This window comes from Mustela nivalis (genome assembly GCF_964662115.1).
Source record: "Mustela nivalis genome assembly, chromosome: 16".
Classification (NCBI taxonomy): domain Eukaryota; kingdom Metazoa; phylum Chordata; class Mammalia; order Carnivora; family Mustelidae; genus Mustela; species Mustela nivalis.
In genome coordinates this window covers 22,688,251-22,715,492 of record NC_139035.1, presented here as the reverse complement: position 1 = coordinate 22,715,492, position 27,242 = coordinate 22,688,251, and the positions used below count along the sequence as shown (strand labels likewise).

General features: G+C 50.5%; 1 protein-coding gene across 10 annotated transcripts in view; it reads left to right on the top strand.

The window, feature by feature from the left end:
* FAM163A (family with sequence similarity 163 member A) overlaps positions 1 to 24,010 on the top strand; it is a 75,341-nt gene extending 51,331 nt beyond the window's left edge. For 7 of the 10 annotated variants that reach the window (XM_082703807.1, XM_082703808.1, XM_082703806.1 and 4 more), the window contains 4 exons: positions 15,985 to 16,075; positions 19,234 to 19,255; positions 20,217 to 20,331; positions 20,853 to 24,010. In XM_082703807.1, the coding sequence (XP_082559933.1) occupies positions 20,239 to 20,331; positions 20,853 to 21,257 (498 nt within the window). In that variant the 5' untranslated portion in view covers positions 15,985 to 16,075; positions 19,234 to 19,255; positions 20,217 to 20,238 and the 3' untranslated portion in view covers positions 21,258 to 24,010. Of the gene's footprint in view, positions 1 to 15,984; positions 16,117 to 17,588; positions 17,697 to 19,185; positions 19,256 to 20,216; positions 20,332 to 20,852 lie in introns of those variants that run through there. The other 3 variants (XM_082703813.1, XM_082703812.1, XM_082703805.1) reach the window with 3 other exon arrangements.
* The last annotated feature ends 3,232 nt before the right edge of the window (positions 24,011 to 27,242 follow it).

Here is a 27,242-nt window from a genome sequence, read left to right as displayed (position 1 = left end):
GAAGGGTTTACCTCTTCCTAGAGGAGTCAAGGAGGGGGTTCTTGAGCTGATTCCTAGAGGAGTTATAGAAATTTGCCAACTAGGGTGGAGAGGGTGGTTTAGGAAGTGTAATAGTCTGTATAAGGATGGAGAGATTGGAGAGAGAGTGGCTTACCTAGGAAATGACATACATTTTTGGTATTATTGGAGCAAAAGTGCAAAGAGATAATGCCAAGAAATAAGGGTGGACCAGGATTTAGGGACTGTGCTCCTCCTCCTTCCTCCTGGGTGTGTAGTGTCTTTATGTCTCCCAGCCTCCTCTGTGGTTGGGCATGGCCTGTCAACGGCATGTGAGTGGGAGTGAGTGCTCCCCTTCACAGTCTGGCCCACCAAACCCTTCCTGCAGTGATTGCCCACTCTTCCTCTGTCTGGATGGCTACAAGCAGACTCACTACATGGGAGGACCCTGAGTCTCTATATGATCACATGGAAGACCCAGGTCCCAGATTTGGGGATTTTTCTGTCCCAGCATCTAGCAGAGCATGAAGGACCTCATATGCCCTGCTGTCTGTCTTGAGATGTTGAGAAAGCTGTCTTTTGAAGAGAGATACATCTATCATAAATGACCGTTGGGGGTAAACCTGTTTGAACAAATGACAGTTATAGACAGGCAACTTTCAGTTCATCTTCTTTTATCTGTTACCCAAATGTTGTCTTTCTCCCTCTCCCCTCTCCATCCACCTCCTCCAGAAAATTTAATAAATACAGAAGTTGGCTCTATCCAGTCACAAGGCAGCCACGAGCATCAGCACCTCCTCATGGTACGCTCCTTCTCTTCCTCTCCCTGCCCTTCTCAGCTGTTCCACATTGGTGTCTCTCCCCCCTGGGACTCTGGGCTCACTGGCCGTCTCATGCCATGCTCCTCTGCTACATTAGCCTGCGTGCAGCAGTGCAGGGGGAGAACAAATGCACCCTCACCATTCCTGGCTCATCCCTCTGACCACCCCACCCCAGGTCTTGAATGTGTAACAGATTTGATGGGCATTTGGTAGTAATTAGAGGGGAGGTTTCTGCAGGGAGGAGGAAATTTCAATGGATATTTAGTCTGGCCAGTTCAATATTGTAATCTAAAGGGAGAAAAAGCAAGTTATTTCTTCCTTCTTCCTCCTCTGTCTCTCTTTCTCAGAGGGGACCATTCTTCGGTCCTTGACTCATAGGGCGTGTGTGTTCCTTAGGGTCCATCTCTCTGTCCCTCCATGGCAACGCAAGGACACAGTGGGTCCGCAGTTTATTTCACAGAGTCTGAGCCCGTTGGTGTTGAATTCCATCAGGCAGAGCAGTCAGAGGTGGGTTTTGGCACTCCATGTCTGGTTCTCTCTGTCTCTCTCTCAGGCAATGCCATGTGCAGAGATGCCTACCACAGTTCTCCAGAGGGTTTGTGCTGGTTCAGACGTGTGCATGTGCACACACACTCATACCACATAGCTTCCAAGGTCACATCATTCTTAGAGACAGTTAAGTCTAAACTCAAATTAAGAAAGAAAAATATTTTCTGAAACACAGAATCACCCAGAAAAATTCCCCTGTCTACAATATTCCCCTATCTACAAAACAATCCCTTCTCTTAAGTCATGGAGTTTTACAGTATTACCCAGAGTGGCTCTGATTTGGGGCCAGGTGTCCTCCCCTGGCAGCTCTCTGTAAGGGAGAAAAAGGCAGCAGGCTTGGCGCTTGCCCATGGCCCCTCGCCCTCTCAAGAGGACTGTGTCCCAGATCCTCCCCATCTCACTGGCCTGGATAGCGGAGCTCGAAAGGAGAATGGACCAGCTCTTCCTGCTGTTGATAAGAAACAGTGAGGGTATAGACTTTGGGAGTTTTTCACTTTTGTTCATTTACAGATGACTTGATTCTGTGCCCCACTGGTGGAAAAGGCCTAGAACAGTACCCCCATTTCTTTTCTCATGATAGTCCTGCCATGACATAGTCCCTACCTTGACTTCCTGTTCTGACGCCCTGAACCATCATGTGAGAAGCTATAGCCCAAGAGCCAGCAGCAAAGGAGCTAGTGGCCTTGGGAAAGTCTGTATTCATATGCCCTCTAGCAGAGCTCTGCTGGGGTCAAGCAGACCTGTAAGCCAGAGTTCCAGGGGAGACCAAGGGTGCAAGTTACTTGGTGTGTTCAATGATGCTTTTTTATGACTTGTCCACTTTCTGTATGTTGCCTTTCAATAAAAGGCTAAAAGATAGTCTTACCAGGTATTAAAATTTATTATGAGGCAACATAATAAAGACAGTAGGACTTATTAATAATTGTAGGTAAATAGGTCAGTAGAACTGAATAGCAGATTCACACATAGATCTGTATATAAATAAATCTGAAATTAGTATGTATGTAATATGTACATAAAGATGATAATTTAGTTCTAAGAAAGGAGTGCCTGGGTGGCTCAGTGGGTTAAAGCCTCTGCCTTCAGTTCAGGTCATGATCCCAGAGTCCTGGAATCGAGCCCCACATTGGGCTCTCTGCTCAGCAGGGAGCCTGCTTCCCTCTCTCTCTCTCTCTCTCTCTGCCTACTTGTGATCTCTGTCTGTTAAATAAATTTTAAAAATCTTTAAAAAAATATTTAGTTCTAAGAAAATTGGGCTCAACTGGCAGAATTGATTCTCTGTCTAAAAAAAAAAAAAAAAAAGTACTGAAACTGAAACCTTCATCCTTCACACTGGATGAAGAATTATATTTTAAAAATGAGAAATCCCTGACATAAACTTGTGTGCAAGAAAACTTCCTAGACAAGGTAAGAAAGAAAAAGTAATAATAGATTTAGCTCCCTAAAAACTTTAAATGCTTGCGTAGAAAAGGAGTCCATTGTAGGACAAATATTTATAGTACTTATGACACCATAAGTGTTAGTATGCCTAATTGGTAAATTTTCAAAGAAATTGATTTTTTTTTGAAGATTTTATTTACTTATTTGACAGAGATCACAAGTAGGCAGAGAGACAGGCAGAGAAAGAGAGAGAGAAGCAGGCTCCCCATGGAGCAGAGAGCCTGATGTGGGACTCAATCCCCGGACCCTGAGATCATGACCCAAGCTGAAGGCAGAGGCTCAACCTACTGAGCCACCCAGGTGCCCCTCTAAGAAATTGATTTTAAAAAGCACAAAATAACAAGTAGGAAAATGTGTGAAATTAAGAAGTGATCATGCACATAGAAGGAGGGCTTTTAAAAACATCCCCTTTGGGGGTTAAAAAAAAGTCAGAGACCCAGATGTGTGCTGTTGCCTTGGCCACATGTCATTGGGGACAGTCGGCTCCTCCCAGAGGGGTTCCTCCTGGGAACGTTTTAAGGTGCTGTTTATCATTCATGTTTCTACCAAATCCCTGACTTCTTTATGTCTTTTTACTTTCTTCCCTCTGCCTGGCTAATTTTTGCTTGTGGAAATGACATCTTGTCTTGACCATGCATAGATGGTTTAAATTTAATGATTCTTCATTCCTCTACTTGTAGGTCCCAAGACAGGAGTCTCACTTCCCCCTCCTTCCCTCCCTTCTCCCTTTCTTTCTTCCTTTCTATTTTTATTTTTATTTTTAGAGCTGCTGTCTTCTTTTTTAAAGTCTTTTTTTTTTAAGATTTTATTTATTTGTCAGAGACAGAGGGAGAGAGAGCGAGTACAGGCAGACAGAGAGGCAGGCAGAAGCAGAAGGAGAAGCAGGCTCCCTGCTGTGGGACTCGATTCCAGGACCCTGGGATCATGACCTGAGCTGAAGACAGCTGCTTAACCAACTGAGCCACCCAGGCGTCCCTAGAGCTGTTGTCTTCTAATCTATCTATCCAGCCATCCCATTCCTCTTTTATAGTCTTTTTATACGTCATCCTTAAATTCTCAGAAGTCACAGAGTTCTCTGATACTAAGGAAATCTCCATACAGCCACTCCAGAAGCAAGCACATGCACACACGCATACACACACACACACACACACACACACACACACGTGCATGCACACACACATACACATGCACAAACTTAAAATTTTGGAAGTTCGTAAATGCTTTTTGACTTTCCTCAAAGTGGCACGGATTGAACTAAGTTGCTCCTGATTATTTTTCTTTAATCAAGTCGTCTTCCTTTATGAATCACCTGTAAAAGAAAAGAAGCTACTCCATAGTCTCAGTCCCTTCAAGGAGTCTTATCCCAGGAAATTCCAATCCTCTATGCAAAAAATCCCACCACATTTGGAAAGCAATTTAAATCTTGATTGCATGTTTTGGGAAGATCCCAATGGGAGAAACTATATTCGTAATATTTCAAAAACTTTCAAATATCATCTCCTCCTGTCTCCACCTTTCCCAGTAACTCAGGCACATGGCAACTGTCTTGAACCTCCTCTTTTCTCTGTCCTTCCAGAATGCGTTTCAAATGCCTCTCATGCTGGCTCTTAGATTTTCTCCTCCTCTTCTCTCATTGTCCAAGTGTATTCAGGTCAGCACTCTGACCTTTTTACGTCACATAAATTCAAACAGCATGGGATCTCCCAGCCTCTCTTTTACCCCAAATCTGCCCACTCCAGGAGATGAGCTTGTAGACACAATTTAGCAGAAAGCAGAGGAGGAGAGAGCCTATGAACGTTCTACCTTCACATGTTTTCCTGATATGCAAAAGAAGAGTAAATGTACTCTTTTTTTTAAAAAAAAGATTTTATTTATTTATTTGACAGACAGAGATCACAAGTATGCAGAGAGGCAGGCAGAGAGAGAGGAGGAAGCAGGCTCCCTGCCAAGCAAAGAGCCTGATGCGGGACTCAATCCCAAGACCCTGAGATCATGACCTGAGCCAAAGGCAGAGGCTTAACCCACTGAGCCACCCAGGCACCCTAAATGTGCTCTTCCTAATCTTCCTAACCTGTTTTCTGGCTGATCTGGGTCGTTCTGTTCTGGAGGCTCCCCTGATAGGTCAGGCGGCCATGTGCGGTCCCCACCCCACCCCACCCCTGCCTCAGCCCTTCGGTTCCTGTGGATGAAATGGGGCTCCTGTCCTTCACCTCTATTTCTGGGGAAAGAGTTAGGAGCTGCTGCATAGAATCTACAAAAGCCTCCCCAACCCCATCTACGAGATGCAGAGGGATAAAGATTCAGCTGAAAGAACCATCACAAGACCACCAGTACCAGAGAAGTCTGAGTATGTCAATCAGACAGAAATACCATTGAGATACAGCTGCTGTTCCCTTAGTTTTTGTTTCTCTGCAGTATCGACCCTAATTGTTAAGTAGGTTCATTTCTTTTTTTTTTTTTTTTTTTTTTTTTTTTTAGCAGGTCCATTTCTAAAGGAGTTTAGCTTGGTCCTTCACAAAGACACCCAAAACATTGGTTGAGAAGTACTAGACCCCGAACGTGGAGCAGGAACCATATATATTGTGGTATGCCGTGGACTTGAGATGCATCTGGACGTGAACTCCCCATTTTTGCTCACTAAGTCCGGGCAGTTGGGAGGCAGAGCTCCAGTCTGTGTGGCTGAGGGGATGGTTTTGTTCTGATCCACTCGCATGCCTTCTGTGCAGATTCTGCCGGGCCTCTCCCCAATCCTGCTGTGTCTGGGCTGGGCTTGCCCATGGGGTTCTGCCTGGAGCCCTTGCTGAAGCCCTTGGTTTTGGCTCCCGTGGTTCCCATAGAATGTCACAACCCAGCACCCCAGCAAAGGCCTGGGCTCTCATGCCTGTTTTAGAATGTTTTGCCCGTTTTAGAATGCTCCTCCTTGGGCCTCTCTTGCCCATTTTAGAATGTTTTTTCTGAAATGATGAAATATTCTGAACACATTCTGCTGCCTTTTTTAAGGTCTCTAAACCCAGAAGCTGCCTTGTTCCAGTCCCACCATCCTCCTGCCCTCAGTCTGGCCCCATCAGACTCGACTGGTGTAGAAAGAGGCCCGGTCCTCTGGACAGGAGGGCAGGAGAGCGACCTGCTTTGTAATGCTTCTAAGCCTCCCTGTGAGACGTGAGCCCACAGCCACAGTTTTCCCATCTGTTACACTTGCTTATGTCCTGTGAGAATTATCTTGGATTTGGTCTAAATTTCCTTTGGTATAATCTTATCCCTACTTCAACTCCTGACCCCCTTGGGAAGCCTTGAGCAAGGCTTCTAATTCCTCTTTCCCTGCTTTGACATCTCGGTCTGGACTAGCCCTGTACAGGCTAGCCCTCTCCCAATGCTATGCCCTCCTAACACCACCTGGCCTCAAAAACCGAGCTCCCCTTCCCTAGCATGGCCTGTGTTCTTTTTTTTTTCCCCACCTTATTTTATTTTATTTTTTAAATTATTTTTATTAACATACGATGTATTATTTGCCCCAAGGGTACAGGTCTGTGAATCATCAGACTTACACATTTTACAGCACTCACCATAGCACATACCCTCCCCAGTGTCCATCATCCAGCCACCCTATCCCCACTTCCCCAGCCCCCAGCAACTGTCAGTTTGTTTCATGAGATTATGAGTCTCTTATGGTTTGTCTCCCTCCCGATCCCATTTTGTTTCATTTTTTTCCCTCCCTACCTCCCACGACCTCCCGCCCTGCCTCTCAAATTCCTCATATCAGGAAGATCATATAATATTTGTCTTTCTCTGACTGACTTATTTAGCTCAGCATAATACCCTCTAGTTCCATCCACATCATTGTAAATGGCAAGATTTCATTTCTTTTGATGGCTGCATAGTATTCCATTGTATATATACACCACATCTTCTTTATCCATTCATCTGTTGATGGACATCTAGGTTCTTTCCATAGTTTGGCTATTGTGGACATTGCTGCTATAAACATTGGGGTGAACGTGCCCCTTCGGATCACTACATTTGTATCTTTAGGGTAAATACCCAGTAGTGTGATTACTGGGTCATAGGGTAGCTCTGTTTTTAACTTCTTAAGGAACCTTCATACTGTTTTCCAGAGTGGCTGTACCAGCTTACATTCCCACCAACACTGTAGGAGGGTTCCCCTTTCTCCACATCCTTGCCAACATCTGTCATTTCCTGACTTATTAATTTTAGCCATTCTGACTGGTGTGAGGTGGTATCTTTTTGTGGTTTTCATTTGGATTTCCCTGATGCCAAGTGATGTGGAACACTTTTTCATGTGTCTGTTGGCTGTTTGGATGTCTTCTTTGCAGAAATGTCTGTTCATGCCTTCTGCCCATTTCTTGATTGGATAATTTGTTCTTTGGGTGTTGAGTTTGATATGTTCTTTAGAGATTTTGGATACTAGCCCTTTATCTGATATGTCTTTTGCAAATATCTTCTCCCATTCTGTCAGTTGTCCTTTGGTTTTGTTGACTGTTTCCTTTGCTGTGCAAAAGCTTTTGATCTTGATGAAGTCCCAATAGTTCATTTTTGCCATTGCTTCTCTTGCCTTTGGCGATGTTTCTAGAAAGAAGTTGCTGTGGCTGAGGTCAAAGAGGTTGCTGCCTGTGTTCTTCTCCAGGATTTTGATGGATTCCTGTCTCACATTGAAGTCTTTCATCCATTTTGAGTCTATATTTGTGTGTCGTATAAGGAAATGGTCCAGTTTCATTTTTCTGCAGGTGGCTGTCAAATCTTCCAAACACCATTTGCTGAAGAGACTGTCTTTTTTTCCACTGGATGTTCTTTCCTGCTTTGTCGAAGATGAGTTGACCATAGAGTTGAAGGTCTATTTTTGGGCTCTCTATTCTGTTCCATTGATCTATGTGTCTATTTTTGTGCCAGTACCATACTGTCTTGATGATGACAGCTTTGTAATAGAGCTTGAAGTCTGGAATTGTGATGCCATCAACTTTGGCTTTCTTTTTCAACATTCCTCTGGCTATTTGGGGTCTTTTCTGGTTCCATATAAATTTTAGGATTATTTGTTCCATTTCTTTGAAAAAGCTTGATGGTATTTTGGTAGGGATTGCATTAAATGTGTAGATTGCTTTAGGTAGCATAGACATTTTCACAATATTTGTTCTTCCAATTTATGAGCATGGGACATTTTCCAATTCTTTGTGTCTTCCTCAGTTTCTTTCTTGAGTATTTTATAGTTTTCTGAGTACAGATTCTTTGCCTCCTTGGTTAGGTATAATCCTAGGTATCTTATGGTTTGGGGAGCAGTTGTAAATGGGATTGACTCCTTAATTTCTCTTTCTTCTGTCTTGCTGTTGGTGTATAGAAATGCAACTGATTTCTTAGCATTGATTTTATATCCTGACACTTCACTGAATTCCTATATGAGTTCTAGAGTTTTGGAGTGGAGTCTTTTGGGTTTTCCACATGAAGTATCATATCATCTGCAAATAGAGAGAGTTTGATTTCTTCTTTATGGTCTGTGTTCTTATTGGGCTCTCTTCCAGCCTGCTGACACCTTGCTAGAGAGGAGACCCAAACCCCAATGATGTGTCTCCCTTTCCTAACAACCCTGCTTAGCCATCATCAGGCTGGAGGACTGCTGCCTGGGGGTCTTGGAACACCTTCCAAACAACAGTAGACATCAAATACAGTTGGAGAGAAATCCAAGCCCATGGTGCAGAACAATGAACCTCATGGAAAGGAAAAGCCAGTCCCTTCCCACAACACAGGCCATGGTGCTGCCTTCCCTCCTGCAAATGGTCAGGCTGGGAAAGAGCATTGAATGTGGGGGTTGGGGAGGGAGAGGAGCTGGAGGGGCACAGGGATGGGCCACTATGTGTGTTCCCACAGGAACCACCATTCGTGGGAGAACAATGCAGACAGGGCATTCCCTCTCACCCTGAATTAGCTGTGTGGATGGCTTTCCCGAACTTCATGTTTTCTGGAAAAGAAATAAAAAATGGCCATGCCTGGAGATTAGACAAGATGAAACACAGGAAAGTTCTATAAGCGATAATGGACATTGTTTGGAAAGGCAGCAAGGGAAACAAAGCCAAGTGCGGGGTGAATCACAGCCTTAACAAGTGTATTGACCTCTGCTCTGGTCTCTCTGAAGCAGAGAGGGCAGATCCACGATCAGGGACCCTGAGTCCAAGAGCTGCAGAGACAAGGATCCCCTGTACAAAATAGCCTCCGCCCACCAAAAATGACACGTAATTAAATTAAGCTCATTGTGTCTACAGACTATGAGCACATTTGGGGTTTGCCGGAGGTGAGCTCAGAGAAGGCTGTGAGCTGGGACAGGTGGGACCCCATCTGTGTCCACTGCTCTTCGGGACCAGCGCAGTTTTAACTGAGGGACTATGCAGAGGGGTCCATCTTTGGGCCTCCCCAGACAGGGAAGAGGTAGGCTCAGCCTCACCTCTGCGAGAGCCATCAAAGATGCAGGTGACACCATTGGGTTGGCCCTGGGCTGAGACAAGCAGGACCCCCATCTTTTCTAGATATCTGTGGCAAACATTTACTGCTAACCCCAAGCTCTGAACAAGAAGCTCAGCCTGCTCCAGGGAGTTTACAGGCTCTGATAAGGACTGCAGAATGGCCCCAGGACTTCCATCTGAGGGTCCAGAGACCATGTTCTCTATTATTTACTACTCATCTACCCTCTGTAAGCTTCTTGAGGGTGCTCAGTCCCATCACATTTGTGTTCCCAAGGTGGGGCTCAAAACCAGGCTCTGTGCTAAATGACTAGTAGGCAAAGAATAAGTGAGGGGAATGGCATAGGTTTCCCATGAGTATCATGTTGAGACACAAAGGTCTCAGTGGAAATGCTAGTCAAGGCCATGATCAGGGATCTTAGGGATGCATTGTATCTGAGAGGCAGGTCAGGACCAGAATGGAAGAGGAATGACAAGCTATTTTCACAAGAGTTCCCCAAGGCATAACTCTTACAGAATCTGGGGTCATGTGTTCTAAGGATCTAGATAAGAACTGCTCAAATCCCCATCTGCTGAATTAGTCCTTATTGTGTCACCTGCGTCCACCAATGTGCACCCCGTTCTGATCTCAGCCCCTTCATCTGATTGCCACAAATGAGAAAAAGATCATTCCATGTTACCGGCAGTCTGAGAGGACAACACAAAAACCATAGAGACCCCCCAGATCTTAAAAGCTGTTTGCACTCACTAACTGCTGGGATTTTTAATGGGCCAAAAAACTCAACTGAGCCCCACCAACCTCAGCCAGTTCCTTCCTCTGGATCCCCTTTCTTCCTTATTCCACCCTCTCTATCCACCTGCTACCATGCACCTGAATAACTCTGCTCATTCTGTTGTGTGGAGTGGTCCAGCTCTGACCAGATCTACTCCCAAACCCTGGCATGGTCAACTCATGATGGGCCAAGTGAGAATGAAAGGCTATCTCTTCTGTTGGTGGGACAGAGGACCGCAGGGAGTCCAAGTCCTTGGAACCACACCCACTCTCCCTAGAAGACAATATAATTAAAAATAACAAAATAACATTCCCCTTCCCGTCACCTTTACCATGTAAGGAAAGGTGTGTCATTTGCAGATGAATCTCTTAATTGTCCAAAGTCATCCAGGGGAGTGTAGAAGATAGAACTGCCAAATTTTGGTACTCCTTTCTTAGTGCTCTTCCCACTGTCCACAGCAGATGAGCCCAGAAGGAAAGGCTGTGTGTTGGGCTGGCACACTGCATACAGAGACTTCCCCCATCAGAGCTGGTCATTCCTGTGTCTAGAACGCACAGAACTCCAGGCAACTAAAGTAGAGCTTTACGAAGACACAGGATTCCAAGTCTGTGCCCGCAGATGGTCTGTAATCTAAGGAAGGAGGCAGAGTATGCCCACAGGACAGAGTGCATGAGCAAATACGGTGACCTGGGGATGGAGAGGAAGGCTCAAAACATGTGCAGCATGAAAAGCGTCGTGGAAGGCTTCCCAGAGGTGGTAATAGCCGGCTCCTTGCTTTCTTTTCTCTTTGTTCAAGTTGGACCTCAGGGGCAAAAGGTGAAGTTAACATATTCCACACATCATAGCGGATTATCATGGGTCTATGCCAGGCTCCTTTCATGCTTTGTATGCTTTTCGCTTCGCTTCTCTCCATCCCGTTCCCTTCCTTTCACAGACAGCCATTCTAACATTGAGTGTGACCCATTTTTTTGGTTATGTTCTTGAAAATAGGAATTGTTGATCTGTATACTTGCATTTTAAATTTATGGAGACAGTATTAGCTCACTCTGTTTATTTTAGCTTTTGGTTGTTTGTTTTTTCACTAAGTGCCATGCTAAGATTTACCACGGTTTCTCTGGTCTGTCTGGCCCAGTGCTTTCAACAGCTGTATTACTCTGCGAGGTGGCATCAGCCTGACATGACTCCCCCAGTCCCCCATGATGATCCCTTGAGCTCGCTTCCAATTCCCTGCACCATAAACAACATAGCAATGTGCATCTTTTACCCGTGACCCCTTATATTGCGTTGATAAGGTTTGGGGACATAGACTCAGGAGCAGAATTGCTTCTTGTGCAGACTTACCATGGCTAAGGGACATGGGTCTCTCCCTCCAGGGGCTGCTCTGGCTACACCCTTACCAGCCCTGCCCCTAAATTCCTACGGCCACTCCATCCCTGGGCACAAGCCCATTTTCTTTTTCTTTCTTTTTTTTAAATTAAAAAAATTTTTTTATAAACATATAATGTATTATTAGCCTCAGGGGTACAAGTCTGTGAATCACCAGGTTTACACACTTCACAGCACTCACCATAGCACATACCCTCCCCAATGTCCATAACCCAACCACCCTCTCCCTCTACTCCCCCAACCCTCAGTTTGTTTTGTGAGATTAAGAGTCTTTTATGGTTTGTCACCCTCCCAATCCCATCTTGTTTCATTTATTCTTTTCCTACCCCTCAAGCCCCCCACGTTGACAAGCCCATTTTCTGATTTTTGCTAGTCCTACCAGAGTAAAGTAAGAGCCCACCGTCCGCATTCCTCAGATTAGCCGTGAGTGTGGGCATCTCTTCACTTTCTTGGTAGCCTCATTGCCCCTTAGGACGTCAAGTCTCCCTTCTGTCTCTTGACGATTTGCAAGGATTCCTTGTATGTCCTGAAAAGACCTCTTCTCCACTGCTGTCGTCACCCGCCGGGGACAAAGGAACCCATCTGGCTGCCCTTTTTCACGCCCTCCTTCCGGGGATATGGGCTTGGTCAGGGCCACAAGCACAAAGGCATAGGAACCCCTTCCCCTCCTCCCCTCTGCGGACCTGGCCTGAGGACTGCAGTCTAGGAAGACTGGTAACAGACAAGAAAACCTGGCCCCTGTCTCCCTGGCTGCTAACCTGCTGTGTCAATTTCACGAGTTAATAAATGATTGCAGAAGCTTTAATTGCCTCAGAAGAAATTGAGATCAGAGGTGCTTAGGCCTCACTCAATTAACTTGTGCTCCTCAGGGGGGCCTGAGCAGGGAACAAGGGGCAGCCGGTCGTTAATTACACATTCTGTGGCCAGCTGTGGCTGCCTTGTCTGCCCACGTCGCTCAAGCAGGTGACTCTGCCTCAGTGAGCTGAAGTCACAGATCCCTGGCCTTGCGGGGGAGGGGGGGGGGAGTGGGACCCTCACTTCCCAGTACATCTTCTCTGGGTGGCCTTTCTCTCTGCAGCCCCTCCCCTCCCCTCCCCCAAGCCTCACCTGGAAGAATGGCCTTTAAAATTCCCCATCACTGGGAGGGAGACAAACCATAAGTGACTCTTAATCTCACCAAACAAACTGAGGGTTGCAGGGGGGAGGGGGTTTGGGAGAAGGGGGTGGGATTATGGACACTGGGGAGGGTATGTGCTTTGGTGAGTGCTGTGAAGTGTGTAAACCTGGTGATTCACAGACCTGTACCCCTGGGGATAAAAATGTATGTTTTTAAAAAATTAAAAATTAAAAATTAAAAAAAAAAAGATTCCCCATCACTGACCTTTTAGGGGGCCCCACCCCCTCCCCGGAGTTGCCACGTTCCTATAGCTCTCCTGTACTCCTCCTTTCCTCTTCCCTTCTGGCCCGGTATCCTCAAGGACACAGTCTAGAGCCAGTTTTCTGGGCTGCAGCAGATGATGCCCCAGGCTCTGCAAGGTCACCTACCCCCCCCCCCCCACAACCCCCTGCTGCCTGCAGCCTGAAATCCTCCCAAAGACTTTCATTCCTACATCATCTTTAAAAGGGGCCAGATGGGGAGACGCAAGCCCGTTAAAAACACAGATTCCTGGGCCCCTTCTCTGGAGATGGGGCCCCTTCTCTTGGTGGGTCTGGAGTCTGTTTTTTGACACCTGACTCAGGTGATTGTTACTGTCAAGATAATTTGGAAGACCCTACTTCAGCCACCTTAGCTCCTGGTGAAGTAAGTGCGGGAGAGACTGCAGCCTCATGGCCAGCCTGGCCTGGGGCCAGGAGGTCCACTCCCTGTGGCCCTGCTGCTCCGTCTCTATCTTGCTGTGTGTGGTGAAGCCAGTCACATGTCCTCTCTGATTTGGTTTCTTCATCTAGGAAATAGATACTGGGCCAGATCTCAGAGTCCTTCCATTTCCATGGATCATTTTTCTCTCAGTAGTTGGTAGGTTAAATAAGTATAATGTATGATTTGTGCTTAAGAAACATCTTTCTTTCTTTCCTTCCTTCTTTTTTTTTTTTTTTTTCTTTGAGCATCCCTTTACTTTAGAATGTATTCCGTGGGGGCACCTGGATGACTCAGTGGGTTGAAGCCTCTGCCTTCAGCTCAGGTCATGATCCCAGGGCCCTGGGATCGAGCCCTACATTGGGCTCTCTGCTCAGCAGGGAGACTTCTTCCTGTCCACTCTTTATCTCTGCCTGCCTTTCCGCCTACTTGTGATCTCTCTCTGTTAAATAAATAAATAAAATCTTAAAAAAAAAAAAAAAAAGAATGTATTCCATGGAAGAAATTTTCTCCTGCCTCTGGATGAAAACGTGGGCCAGTCCCATTTCTTGTCACCCACTCTTAGACGATAGCCTGTGGTACCACTCAGCTACAGCTACAATCTCAAAGTAGAAGTTGGAATCGTTGGATCACTGACAGCGTGTTCTCATTTGGGCCAGTTTGGATCTGCTTTGGGTTGAAAGCAGCAGGGGTGGTGTGCCGTGTCCCTCTGCTGTCTGTACTTCCCCACCTCTTCCTTTCCTCCCACCACCCCCAAGAGGGTCTGTTTCACGAGCTGCCACATCGAAATGGGGAATTCTTACCGGTCAGAAAGCAGGGGAAGCTTCAAAAGGGCTCTTGCTTTTGTATATTTTTTGTGTATGTGGGCTCTTTGGAGGTTGCCTGCTGGGCCCCTCTCTCCTGCAGCTCCCTTACCCCAGGCAGACACATCAGCCCTGTCTCAGGCATCTCTTGAAGCCTCTTGCTCAGGCCCAGGGCACCTGATGTCCAGTCGCAGTTCTTGTCACGCCTCCGGGGGGCGCTCCTGGACAGGACTCAGGAGAGCCAGCCCGGCGCCAGCCCCAGGCCTGCCGCCCTTGGGGGCTCAGGTAAGGGATTAATGGTTCAGCAGCAACTTGCCAAGGAAACCTTCCACACCATATCTTCACAAATTTTTGACCCATCTGTATTTTTCAAAGTGGGAGAAAGGCTCCTGGATCCTGAAATAGACTATTGACATTTCCATGTGTGTTCCCCTGCATGGGGCTAGGGAAGAGGGACCTGTCCCAAACTCATGGGGCGTCCTCTTGTTTCTATCAGTTGACATCTCAGTCAAAACTTAGATAGGAGGAGTGCCTGGGTGGCTCAGTATGTTAAGCCTCTGCCTTCAGCTTGGGTTATGATCTCAGGGTCCTGGGATTGAGCCCTGCGTGGGGCTCGCTGTTCAGTGGGGAGCCTGCTTCCCGAGACTGCCCCCCCCCACCTGCCTCTCTGCCTACTTGTAATCTCTGTCTGTCAAATAAATAAATAAAATCTTTAAAAAACAAAAAACAAAAAACCTAGATAGGAAACATCTCCTTGGATATCCAGCTACCCATGACTGCCATTTTAATGAGAATAAGAACATCTTTGAGAAAAAGAAAGCCTGGGCGCCCACAACATCCTGGGTCGATCATAGGCAGGAAGGCCTTGATCTAGAGGAGACGTGAGGGTGGGCCTGGGCCAAATCTGTGGGTGAACGTGGGCCTTCTCAGCTTTACCCAGAGTTCTGCTCCTGAGGCCTGCTGAACTAGATGAGATCCAGGACTTGAGACATTAGTGTGCCCTTGACCTCCAGCTTGCAGCTGCCACAGAGAGCCCTGCGCTGGTCAGCCCATCCCTGTAGAGGGTGGCTGTGGGGATCCAGTTATCAGTTGGGTTCCCTTCCCAGTACAAGACCCCCAGCGGGGCCTTACCCTCTCAGGGCAATGAGCCGAGGGAAGCCTCACTGGAGAGTGTCCTCCTTCCCACTCTTCTGTTCCCAGTCTAAGGCCCAGACTCTCCTGGAAATCATGTCGAGTGGATATTTAAAGAATTTTCATTTTAAGGGACCTCAGGGAATGATTGGCTTGCACTGGATTCGTAAATGTCCTGGTAGGACTTCGCCACCCCTCCTCCATCGGCACACCAGCGTGAGCGTGTGACCCAACTGTCCTGTAGGCATGCTGTCCTGAGGCAGGTTGGGATTTAGGAGTGAGAGACAGGAGTGTGGGGCTGTGGGCACTAGGAGTATGGACAGGCCCAGGGAAGGATGGGGAGGGAATGGGAGAGAGGTATGTGCGGCCATAGAGAAAAGAATCAGCCACGTAGGCAACAAGGACACATTTGCCAGGGGACAGGCCAGAATTCTCCAGGAGAATGTGACAGAAGTAGCTAGACCCCCTTCCCCACCTTAAGCCTCGCTTCCCAGAATAGGCAGAGGCTCATGCCCAGCGTCCTGCTACTGTGTTGGGCCGTGGGTTCCGCACAATGGCACTGAAGGAAGGAATCAAGGACAGAATGGTATGTGGCCTTACAAGCCTGTCTTCAGGTTCCTAGGCTGGGGGGTCTCAGAGACTGAGGCAGCCATGGAAGCCAACAGACAAGTCCCTTTGGGGGACGTTCACTCAGTCTCGGAGTCTGTCTGTGCTCTTGCCCTCCCTCTCCAGCTCTCACAGATCTTCCTCTCTCTTCTCTGGCAGGAACTGATGCCCATGGCCATGATGCACCCCCAACCTCTGTCTGCTCGGGCGCAGCCTGCATGACCGAGCCGTCACTGCCCCGCTGTTTTGCGTAAGTGTGAGGAGCAGGCTGAGCCTCACCCCCAGGAGAAGGTGACTGGGCCCTGGGTGGGGAGGGATGTTGGTGGGGAGTGAGGTCCAGAAAACCTTGGTCTCAGGGCAGGTCCTGGGAATCTTTAGTTGGCAATGGGTTTGTCCTCTTTGGCTGCCCTTGCTCCCTGACTTGGCTACCACAGAACCCATCTGCTGGGCCCTGGGAGGGAACCTCTTGCTTCCGGCCTTGGGAAGCTCAGTAGAAGGCAGCTGGGTAGGATGAAAACTACACAACACTGACCCTTGGGTCCTGACTTGCTATTGTATGACTTGAGGGGAATCACTTAAAGGTCCAACTTTCTCTCCTGCATGTGGGGGTTTTATGGGGTTCCGAGGTACATCTGTTATCTTTTGCAGCATGACAGACTCCCACAAACCTAGCAACTTGACACAACACACACGGACCAGCTCACAGCATCTGTGGGTCAGGGCTCCAGGCATGGCCAGCTGGGTCACCATCTCCGGGCCTGTCATCAGGCTGCCTTCAAGGTGTCTTGGGGCTTCAGTTTCATCTTGAAGCTCGCCTGGGGAAGGACCCACTTCAGCTCTCACTTGTGATTGTCCAGCTTGATTTAGGTCACTGGGCGGAGGGCCAGAGGCCACCCCTGTCCCTGGCCACAGGGGCCTCCCAACATGGCAACTTGCTGCGTGCAAACCAGCAAGGGAAGGAGTTGGCAGCAAGAAGGTGGCCAAAATGGCATACAGTCTATTCACAGAGGTGACATCCCATCGCCTTTGCTGTGATCTGTAGGTTAGAAGCAAGTGTCAGATGCCCCTCGAGAGCAGGGGAGCACACTAGGCATGACTACAAGAGGCAGGGCTCATTTGGGGCTGTCTTAGAGCCTGCCCCTCCCAGGAAGAGATGGAAATGGAAGCAGTGTTTAGACTGGAGAGTGCCGTTTAGATTCATTTGCATTAGTTGCAAGAAAATGAACCCACCTGCAAAGACAGGAGCCCTTGGAGATGGGGATTTAAATGCTAGATTGTACTGTGACCACAGGGTCTGCAGGACAAGAGGCTGGGTCCCGGCCTGTTCCCCACGTGTCCTTCACAAGTGACTTCTGGGTTCATGACTATAAGGCCACATTGAAGCCGACATCTAAAATGTCTGGGCAGTCCTTTTCCCCCGCAAATGACTGGTTTGAAGGATTCTCTTATAGTACCCAAGGGGCTCTTGCATACGTGACTCCCACTTTTTCCTCACAAGCACACTGGTAAGCTGAGTTTTTTTGTTAAGCTTTCTTTCGCAAGTGAGAAAGGAGGTCAGCCTCCAAGATGGGGCAGCCACTAAATGGCACAGCTGGGCCTCCGATGGGCCTTCAGATGTGTGCCTCTGCCATGCACCCCCACTTTCCAGGCACTTCTGTGGAACCGCTGCATGTTACCCAAAGAGGGGAGGCCAGGCGTGGAGGTCAGAAGGAGGGAGGGCTATGTTCTTATATAGCTTCCTCACTCCCTGTATCCTAAAACAGGCTAATATCTCAGGGGGCAAGGCCAAGACTTGCAAGTAGAGTGAGTCACTGCTGCCTTCCGCTTCAGGTTACTCCACAGGCCTCTCTTGGCTCAAAGGGCCCTACGTGGTGAGTGTCCGGGCAAGCAGGGTCAAGGGCAGACATGTTGTCATGAGGGCACATACATTCTCCCAAGGCTGAGGTTCATCTCCCGCCCCTTATCACGCCCCCCACAAATGCCTAGCAAATCCCGGAAACAAGAACCATCATGCATCTGGCAAAGTCAGTCAAATTGGACTTGAACAGGGGACGCTCCAGTCTGTGAGACCGGATGGGAGCTGAGCCATGCAACTTGCTGCCCCCCGGTGGTCGGTCAGGGTCATCACTGTCAGGCTGGGGAAGGAAGGCCTATACTTGGCAGAGGATTAGCAGACACCGGTTCATCAAGCACGTTGCCATGTATATAACACTGCAGGGGCAGGAGCCCCATCGGACACAGCTCCTGATCCCAAAGGACTTCTCATGTACCAGAGGAGTCAAGATGTTCCTACATGAAAGCAAACAAGTATCCTACCAAAAGAGGGTTTGGAAAGTGGCCCATGGAAAGGTTTTGAAGTGGGAATCCAGGGAAAGAGAGAGAGAGCACTACGATAGGGGTTCCAGGGGGTCTCTCAGAGCGCTGGAGGGTGGGCAGGATCTAAACAGGTGGACAAAGCAAGGCTCATGCACTCTGCTACCAGCGGCCCCTCAGGAACGGCTGTGGCCTCCGAGAGAGTGGGATGCCAATCCTTGCCTGGCTCTCAGCCTCTCCCACTTGATGCCTACCCTACCCGGCCTTTACAGAGTCCTTACAGCTCCTGGAGGCCCCCATGGTCTCTCAGGCACCTGGGCTGTTGAGCCTGCCCTCTCCCCTTGTCTACCTACGGGTCAAGTTCCCACTCAGCTTCTAGCACCCAGCTTGAGCGAAACTGCTTCCAGGAGCCTTTCCCAAGTAGTTAGTCGCTCCCTGCTCGGTGCCCCCACAGCCCCTGCTCTGTGTGTCTTAGGCCGTACCACAAGGTACGTTAAAGTGCCTTGTCAACCCTAGGCCCAGAGCCTCCTAAGAACTGGGCCTGCTTGGTGGAGAGAGGATTCATGGAGGGGGACCGCAGGGGGTGAGCATGCCGGCACGCGGGGCAGGCAAAGCGTGGCGGGGTGCATGAGGATGGCGAGCCACAGAAGGTATCTGAGTGAAGAACAAGGCACCCCTCCTCCAGGCGGACACAGTAGGGCCTACGGCTTCTGGCGTGGACTGTCGCTCGCCTAATAGCCCTGCTTGGCCTCCGAGTAACGAGCAGCCTCCTCTGGCGGAAGCACGAACGGGGGGTGGGGGGGGGCCGGGGTGCCCACCTCGAAAGAGGGTGATGACTTAGGCTGTCACATCAGGTACCAGAGTATCAGAGTTGGACATCCCAGGGGGACACCTGAGTGAAATGTCCTTCAGGCTGCAGTGGGAGGCACAGGGGAGGCTGACTTGGGAGCTGTGGGCTTGTCTGTGACGCTCCCAGTGACCAGGGCAGAGTGTGGGTGGTAGGGAGGGGGGCTTGCGGACTAGTCTAACTCTTGGGGCCTTTTTCAGGGGCAACAGTCTTCTCCCAATAGCTCTGTTCCTGTTATTGTCTTGCAGGTCTCTGTTCCCGTCACTGAACGTAAGTGATCATGGTCATTCTTCCTCAAGATGCCAAGGCTCCTCCCGCCCTCCCGCTGCAGGGGCACCACCAGCCTTGTCCCCATGTGCCTGGGGGGAGGTGGAGCTTCACCCCCATTAGCAGGACCATTCTCTAGCCTCGCTGCCACGGTCCGGGGGCCAGAATGCTGCCTGTTGCCCACTCCCTCTGGGTTCACCTTGCCCTTGTCTTGCACAGGAGTTGGAAAGAGGACAGAGATGCCCCCAAAAGGAGTGTGGGTTGGAGTCAGGGCAGAACCAGGTGGAACTTGGGAGATTCAGCCCCTGTCCCCTCCACCTGAGTCCGGGGCTCGGGGGGCCACTGCTTTTTGTGCGATTGAGAGCATGGCCTCGGGGTGAGCCAAGCTGGGCAGAACCTCAGCCAAACCAGTTGAAGCCGCAGTTCATCATGTGTGACACAGGGGTAATAACGAACTGTCCCGAAAGGTATTTTGAGGGTTACCTGAGAGGAGCGGGGAGAGCTTAGGGCAGTGCCACAGACTAAGCCCCCAGGAAAGGAAGCTGTCATCTTCGTGCCTTGGATGGAGCCATGAAGTGAGGCCAGGCCGAGCAGGATGCGAGAAGGAGAATTAGAGAGAGGCACGGCAAGCTTTGAAACTGAGCAGAGGCCAAGAGCGGAATTTTGCTCTCCGTTAGTGCTCTGCTTCCGCTCTTCCCTTGCTCAGCTGTGACCGCCCCAACTCCCACCTCAGCTGTGACTCCCCCACCCCCACCCCCCAGGTTAGCCTGGCCCAGGCTGCAGCCTCTCTCTGCCTTCAGGAAGCCCCCGGTGTCTCAGTGCCCGCGGCCCTTCTCGTCCCGCTGCCCTCAGGTCCTCCTTGCCTCCACCTATGCAGGAAGTCCCAGGAGGCCTCCCCGCCCTCCCCCTCCCCTGCGCGCAGTGTGGCGGCTCCTCACCTCCCTGTGCTCACACGTCTTTGCAGAGTTTGATGGGGTGTCGGGCGGATGACAGCGGGAACAGTTGTGATCACTGGCGGAATCCTAGCTACAGTCATCCTCCTCTGCATCATTGCCGTCTTGTGCTACTGTAGGCTCCAGGTCAGTCCCCGGAGGCCACTGGCAAACCATGTCCCCATTCTAGGGGCAGAAACTGGACCTGCTTCCAGGGTGACAAACCTCAAAGCCAGGAAGCGTGGGGGCTGGGCTGGGAATCGAGGGTAGCCAGACCGGAGCCGTGTGTCTCTCACACTCTGTCCACTTTAGGGGTTCTCCAAAGAGGCTGTGCTGGGAAGACAGCTGGTCCCTATGTCGTGTCTCTGGCATAGCTGAGATTTCGGGAGTGGTGGGAAGGGCCCTGTTCTTAGTAGACATGGAGGTCCTGCCTCTCTCTACCTCATCCTGCAGGGTTAGGGTTAGGGTTAGGTAGGGGGAAGGAAAAGGGAAGGTATTGGTTTAGCAAGGCTGGGAGTATGTGCTGGTGGGACGTGGGTGTCTGGTGCTGAGTTTTAGTCATCAAAAAGCGCTCTGTGCTGTGTCCTTGGTGGACAGGGGCATGGGTGCCTTTGTGCCCCACAAGGGGAGCCTCGGCCCTCAAGCGTCCCTCCCCACTGTCCCCTCAGTACTACTGCTGCAAGAAGAGCAGAGCCGGAGATGCAGACGAGGAGGAGGAGCGCGACCTGCCTCCACACCCCAGAGGCCCCAGCTGTAATGCCTGCAGCTCCCAAGCCCCCGATGGCCGAGGCAGCCTGGCGCCTCTCACCAGCGAGCCCTGCGGCCAGCCGTGTGGGGGGGCGGCCGGCCACTGCACCGCCTGCTCCCTGTACAGCTCCCCCTTTTACATACGGACGGCTGACATGGTGCCCAATGGGGGCGGAGGGGAGAGGCTCTCCTTTGCTCCTACGTACTACAAGGAAGGGGGACCCCTGCCCCTCAAGTTGGCAGTGCCCCAGAGTTACCCGGTGACGTGGCCAGGCTCTGGGCATGAGGCCTTCACCAATCCAAGGGCTATTAGTACAGACGTGTAACCCCCTTCACCCCTGACCCCTCCACGTACCTACCTACACTGCTGTCCCGGCAGGAACACCAGGGAGCAGCGGGGGTCCCCTCCAACAGCCCACAAGGACATCTCCGTGTTGTTTGTTTGTTTGTTTTGGCTTTTCTTGCCCCACAGTGGAATGAGAGCTGCCCAGTGCATTGAGAACAGGGCAGGGCCTGGCCCCATGGCCCGTAGGTGGGGGCTGGCAGGACGAGTGGGCAGCCGGGCCTCTTTCTGTGCCTGAACCTTCTTCCACCAGCACCAGCCCCACTGCAACCCCTCTTGCTTCCCTTGCTACCCCCCAGCTTTGGACTGTGAGAGGACGAGCAGCAGGGAAAGCTAAGTGAAGGCTGCCTCCACCCCAAGACTCCTTGAGGGATGGAAGAAAAAAGGGACCCGGGGTGAGGAGAGGTGTGAGAAGTAGGGCACGTCAGCATCTGAGAAGGGGATGGAAGGTGTTCAGGGGACCTCTTCGGGACCTGCTTGCTGAAATGACACCGAGGCCCAGGTCCCAAGACAGTATTGTATTTGGTGATCATGGGGACTGTGGTCCCTGCCGCTGTTCCAATTGGACATTGATTCTGGAACCTGCTATGTTCCCCTTCCTCATGGGACACCCTGAGTGGACTTGGAAGGCCATGGTATAAGGTTCTTTGTGGGGAATGCATGAAAAAAGGGAAGCCTAACCTTGTCTCCCCGCCCCACCCCTCCCCAGTCCTCCTTCTCTGCCTCCGGAACCAGCTGCCGCTGCTGGAGAACCTTGTTGAAGTTTTGTTACTGAGTTTGAACAGCTGGGCGAATGAGACCTTCTTGCTGAATGTCTCTGGGGCCCGGGTCGGCCACCCTGAGCGATGGGGGAGCAGTGCTGTGAGGATGTGTGTGTTCTCAGGTGGGCACACACCTGTCACCGCCCTCACACATCACAGGGGGTGGGGGGCTGTGCAGCCTCTGGGAGCCCCAGAGTGGAAGGGCTCTGATGCATGGACTAGAAAGGGAAATCTGACCTCAGACAGCGTGAGGGAAAGGTGACTGACGTGGCTAGTCCCCTAGCAAGCAGCTGACGGGTATGGGGAGGGCCTGCAGTCTCCCAGGGACAGTGCTGCAGCTGTGAAGCCCCCAACCCCCTTCGGAGGCCCAGCGCTCTACTTGGGCACCCAACCACATTGTCATAGGGCTGGATGACTTCATTGCCCTGGGGACAGCACCCCCCCACCCCAGATTCTATGCTCACTGACCTCCCTCCGCTGGACTCCCCCCAACCCTCCAGGCTCCAGTGAGGGCCTGTTAATTGCTCGAGCCTGGCCCTCAGTTCCCACTTAGAACTCCTCTGTGGCCTGAGGGAAAATACCTGATGAGTTTTCCAGTTGCCTCTAAACTTAGGGGTCCTGCTCCCCCTTCTCAGGGCACGCCTAACCCCTGGCGCTTCTGAATCAGGGCCTGCTGCAGAGGGTGGGGCAGGGAAGGAGCTATTGAGAGAAGCTGGGCGCACCTGGGAGAGGGGGAGGAGGGGGAGCCTTCACCACACCTCTTGTTTCCTCTGTCTGGAACCTGTCACTTTGCATCTCAGCTGTCATTAGGGCCCACTGGGTGAGGATCAGTGGACCTGGGGTCTGGTCACACTGAGGTCATTCATTGGCTCTAGGAACAGTCATTTATCTTCTCTGAGAGCCAGTTTTCTCCAGGAAAAGGAGACCTGTTCAGATGGACCCTAAGAAACAGCCAGGACTCCCTGAAGAGTTCTGCCAACCATGCGGCTCCTCCTTGCCTGAGTCCTGGAAGGAGCCGGATGCACCTGCCAACTGCCTGATCCAGGGACGTGGACTGAGGACTAAGCCAGCACCTTGAAATATGGGGTCAGCAGGCAAAACGATTTTAATTGTTCAGTGAAAAGCAAACACGTTTGTCTGATTCTCCCCCTGGGTGATCTCAGACGGTTACACGTCCTTATACCAGGAGGCAGTTCTAGGCAGGAAGTCATGAGGTCTGTCTCCCAGTCCAGACAGACCAGTGTAGAACAGCAATTTTAACACATGCCGTCTCATCACCAGTCCTTATTGGGCCAAGCCCACTCCCTACTTGATATGAGTTGCTGGGTCTGACAGGCATTGTGGCCTCCTGATGACCAGCCCTTGTGCCTTGCTGCCCAAGAATTCCACAGCCAGTCAACCACAGCAAGGGCCATTGCTCCTCACGAAACCATAGTATTGTTGTTCCTCCTCCCTTTGGAGAAATTAAGACAGTCCAGTCAGCTCTCACCTGCTTCTGGTTTTGATCTATGGGGTCCCTGAGGGAAAAGCATCTTATAGAGTCCCCTCTCCTCCCGTAGCTTTCCCAACCAAGATCTTGTCACCCTACATGTGAAATCTGGGTTTGGGGCACTGGAGAGATGATGGGCCACAGCTCTCCCCTACACACCCCCACAGCGCATGGGGCATGATCTCCAGATTGCCTGTCCGCCCCCCTGTTGTGGGGAGGGCCTTACCCATGGAAGAGGAATTTATGCATTCAACTGTGCTGCACACTCTTGTTGTGGTGTCTGTGCTATGGGACACAATCTGGACACTTTTCAGATCGTACCCTAACAGGAAGAGAAGGAGAGGCTATGAAGACCCTATCCTCTCCGCCATCTTGTCTCTGCCTCCATGTCACTGCTCCCGCTACAGATTTCCCATCCTGCATCTTTGATAACTTGGAGTCACAACCAAGTGAATGTCCAAATAAATGAGGAATTTGAAATAGAAATCCCACAGAATCCTCAGTTATTCACCCAAGGAGGGGGCAGCCGGGCATGGATTTAAGAGTGAATGCTCCTTTTTATTTCCCCAAATGTCCATTTTCAACACCAAAATCTACCAGCTTCTTCTCCACTCCTACTTCTTCATCAACAGGGCGTCCACCACGTTGCCTCCATTAGAGCTCACGCCCAGGGAGGATGTGTTATTTGTTGGGGAAGGGCTGTGAAGTGTAGTTGCCGTTGCCCCTGAGGGGAAGGGGCCCAGGGAGCCTCACTGGAGAGCTGCCCAAGCTTCAGCCCTGCTCCTTGCCCCCAGGGGACTCCCCCCACCTCCTGACAGGCAAAGGGCCTTCTCCACTACAAGTGTGGAGCAATTTTCTCTCCCTCAGGTCAGTGGTTGGAAGATCAGAGGGAAAACAAGGTTAACTGGCCGTGGTTCATATCGTGTATATATATATATATTTTTTTTTTTTGCAATTTTTTTGTTGTGGTAAAATATATACATAACATAACATTTACAATTTTCACCATTTTGAGGTGCACGACTCAGTGGCACTAATTACATTAATTACATAAATTATCACCACCGTGTCCAAAGCTTTTTACCCCAAATAGAACCTCTGTGACCACTCATGTTTGAATTATTTTTAACAGCTGTGTTTTACCATGGAATGAAAACCAAGCTTTGGAGGAGGGCCCCCTGCCTGTCCTGCCAGAAGCTGGGTCTTAGCAAACCAGTAGGAAGGTGGGCTGTAGAGGGGTCGTCCCTTCCCTTTTCCCGCAATGGACTCTCCTAAGCAAAACCTGACTTCAAGGGAACTCCACAGATGAGTGTGTTGGAATGTAACTCTGCGGGAAAGGTGGGGGGAGGCCTGGGCAGGCAGCATATTTTAAGAAGAAAAGGAAGAGGATTTGCGCAGTGGAGAGCATGAACCAGCCGGGAGGGGCAAGGCTAGGTGAGTGGAGCCCAGCAGCGGCAGTGGGAGCTTGGAGGCCTGGCCTCCTTCCTCCCCGGCCACCTGCATGCTCAGGTCCTGAGCTCAGGTCCACTGGGTGGACGGCAGAGGCCTCAGGGAGACCACTCACAGGTCCCCAGACAGAAACTGGGCACGAGGGCCATCCCGGCAAACTTCTCGGCAGTAGACCTTGCTGCACGGGGCCTGCTCCACTGAGCAGCCACCTGTCCCCTTCCTAGTTCTCACACTGCCACAGCAGGTGGACCACTGGCCACTGAGAGGGGAGGGAAAGGGGGCAGGAAAGGAGAGCAAACCAGGTGCCCGCTAACCGTCACCAGACTCCCCCCAGGGACTCAACCAAACAGCGGTTTGAAGGCACATGGGGTTTCTGAACACCCGGGGAGTCAAGGGAATGTGTGTGCATCAGGTATCGGAAAAGCATTCAGGCAGGGGCACCTGGGTGGCCCAGTCTGTTAAGCGTGGAACTCTTGATTTTGGCTGAGGTCCTGATCTCAGGGTCATGAGATCGAGCCCCTCAACAGGCCCATGCTCAGCAGGAAGTCAGCTTGGGATTCCTTTTTTCTTTTCTCTGTCTCGCTCTGCTGACCCTTGCATGAGTGCTCTCTCTTTCTCCACAAATAAAGGAGGATCCCTGCCTCCCCCAACCAAAAAAAAAAAAAAAAAGGAAAACAAAAACAAAAACACCAGGAATTTTCATCCAACCTGAAATGACTTTTCACTTACAACCCGTACCCCATGCACCCATCTCCACCTGTGCAAATCTCCTTTGTCCTTTAAGCCTTTCCACGATTTAACATTTTACTCCTCTGACCACACTTGCAGTGATCTCTCCCTTTTTCTGGATAACCCAAACAGCCTATCTCTACCTCCCTGTGGCATTCTAAGTTGGAGGGCTGATCCTGCCCTTTATCTCCTCAGTAGACAGAATGTTCACAGAGGGCGCTGAATTCACCACTGAGCTCAGCACTATGCTCGCACGTGGTCTGCAGTGCCCAAAGTCTGCTAAAGGAAGCAGGATGCATTTCTCCCTATCATGAGACCATTCTTAACATTAAAAAAACTAAAAAACAAAAAAACAAAAAAAAAAAAACCCCAAAACCCCCAAACAACAAAACAAAACAAAACAAAAAAAACCCAGGTGTATTCAGAAGGGGAGAGAAAGAAATAGAACCATACCATAAATATAAGTGAACTAGAAAAATTTGAGTGTAGGGAATACCCCTTTGTTCCCTTTGTACATGTCCTTGAAGTGGGCTTAGGTGACAATAATGGAGAATAGGGAACAGCAGGTTTTATTTACACGAAGCCCATGACTATGGCAGACATGTAATAAGGTTGTCGCCTGAGCCCCTGGAGGAAAGGATTCCATGGCCAGTTTGCAACGGAGCGGGTAACGGGCCTGAGAGCCGGGTCCTGGGCTGCCTGCGGCGGGGGCGGGTGGGGGCGACCTCAGACAGCTCTCCGAGCCGATCCGGAGCGTGGAGCTCAAACCATTCAAAGCCACGCTCCTTCGGTAACATCTGAGGTTTCCGGTTTCCCTGTCACCTCCTCGCTAGGCTCGGTCTCTTTTGGGATTTGCTCAGCCACCAGGACAGACCCTAACCAAATTAGCTGGTCACTCACTGGTTCTTCCAGTGAGAAGCTTCCCAAACTCTTGCAAAACCACCCCACCATTCCTCCTGCTCCCACGCCCAGCTGGGAGAAGGCGGGAATCTAAAGTCACCCATCCGCCGCTCAAGGCTTGGCTTTTCTCCGATGCGTGTTTTTCAAGAGTCCTAGACCGACCGGGTAGAGTGGCGTCCACCCACCCTGGTGCCTCTCAAAGGCCTTGGGTTTGAACCAGAAGCACCATGGCTGCTCAGAACTCCCTGAGCTGGCTGGGCAAGGCCGCAAGCCCAGGAAGCCATGGCTATTTCCCAGGACTTGGCACAGTGCAGACTGTCTCCTCCTGGGGCAGCAGGACCAACAGTAGCTCTGTCCCTTGAGTGGGAGCATGGGAAACAAGCACACATGCGTGCAAACTGGGACTCATGTCTAGACACTGTTCCCAACCTACCTCCCAGAGACTGCCGGGAGCAACCCCTCTTCTCTAGCTCCACACCAGGCTCTGCTCCTGGGCCCTCCCTCCCAGCCTGGAAGCTCTGCCCCACCTGCTGCCCACACTCTTGGTAATGCCCAGATTGGCTGCTGCCTGGAGGGCTGGTTTGGCTCTGGGGAGATGGGAAGCAACAGACCCAGGTAGCGAGGGAGGGGGACAGGAACT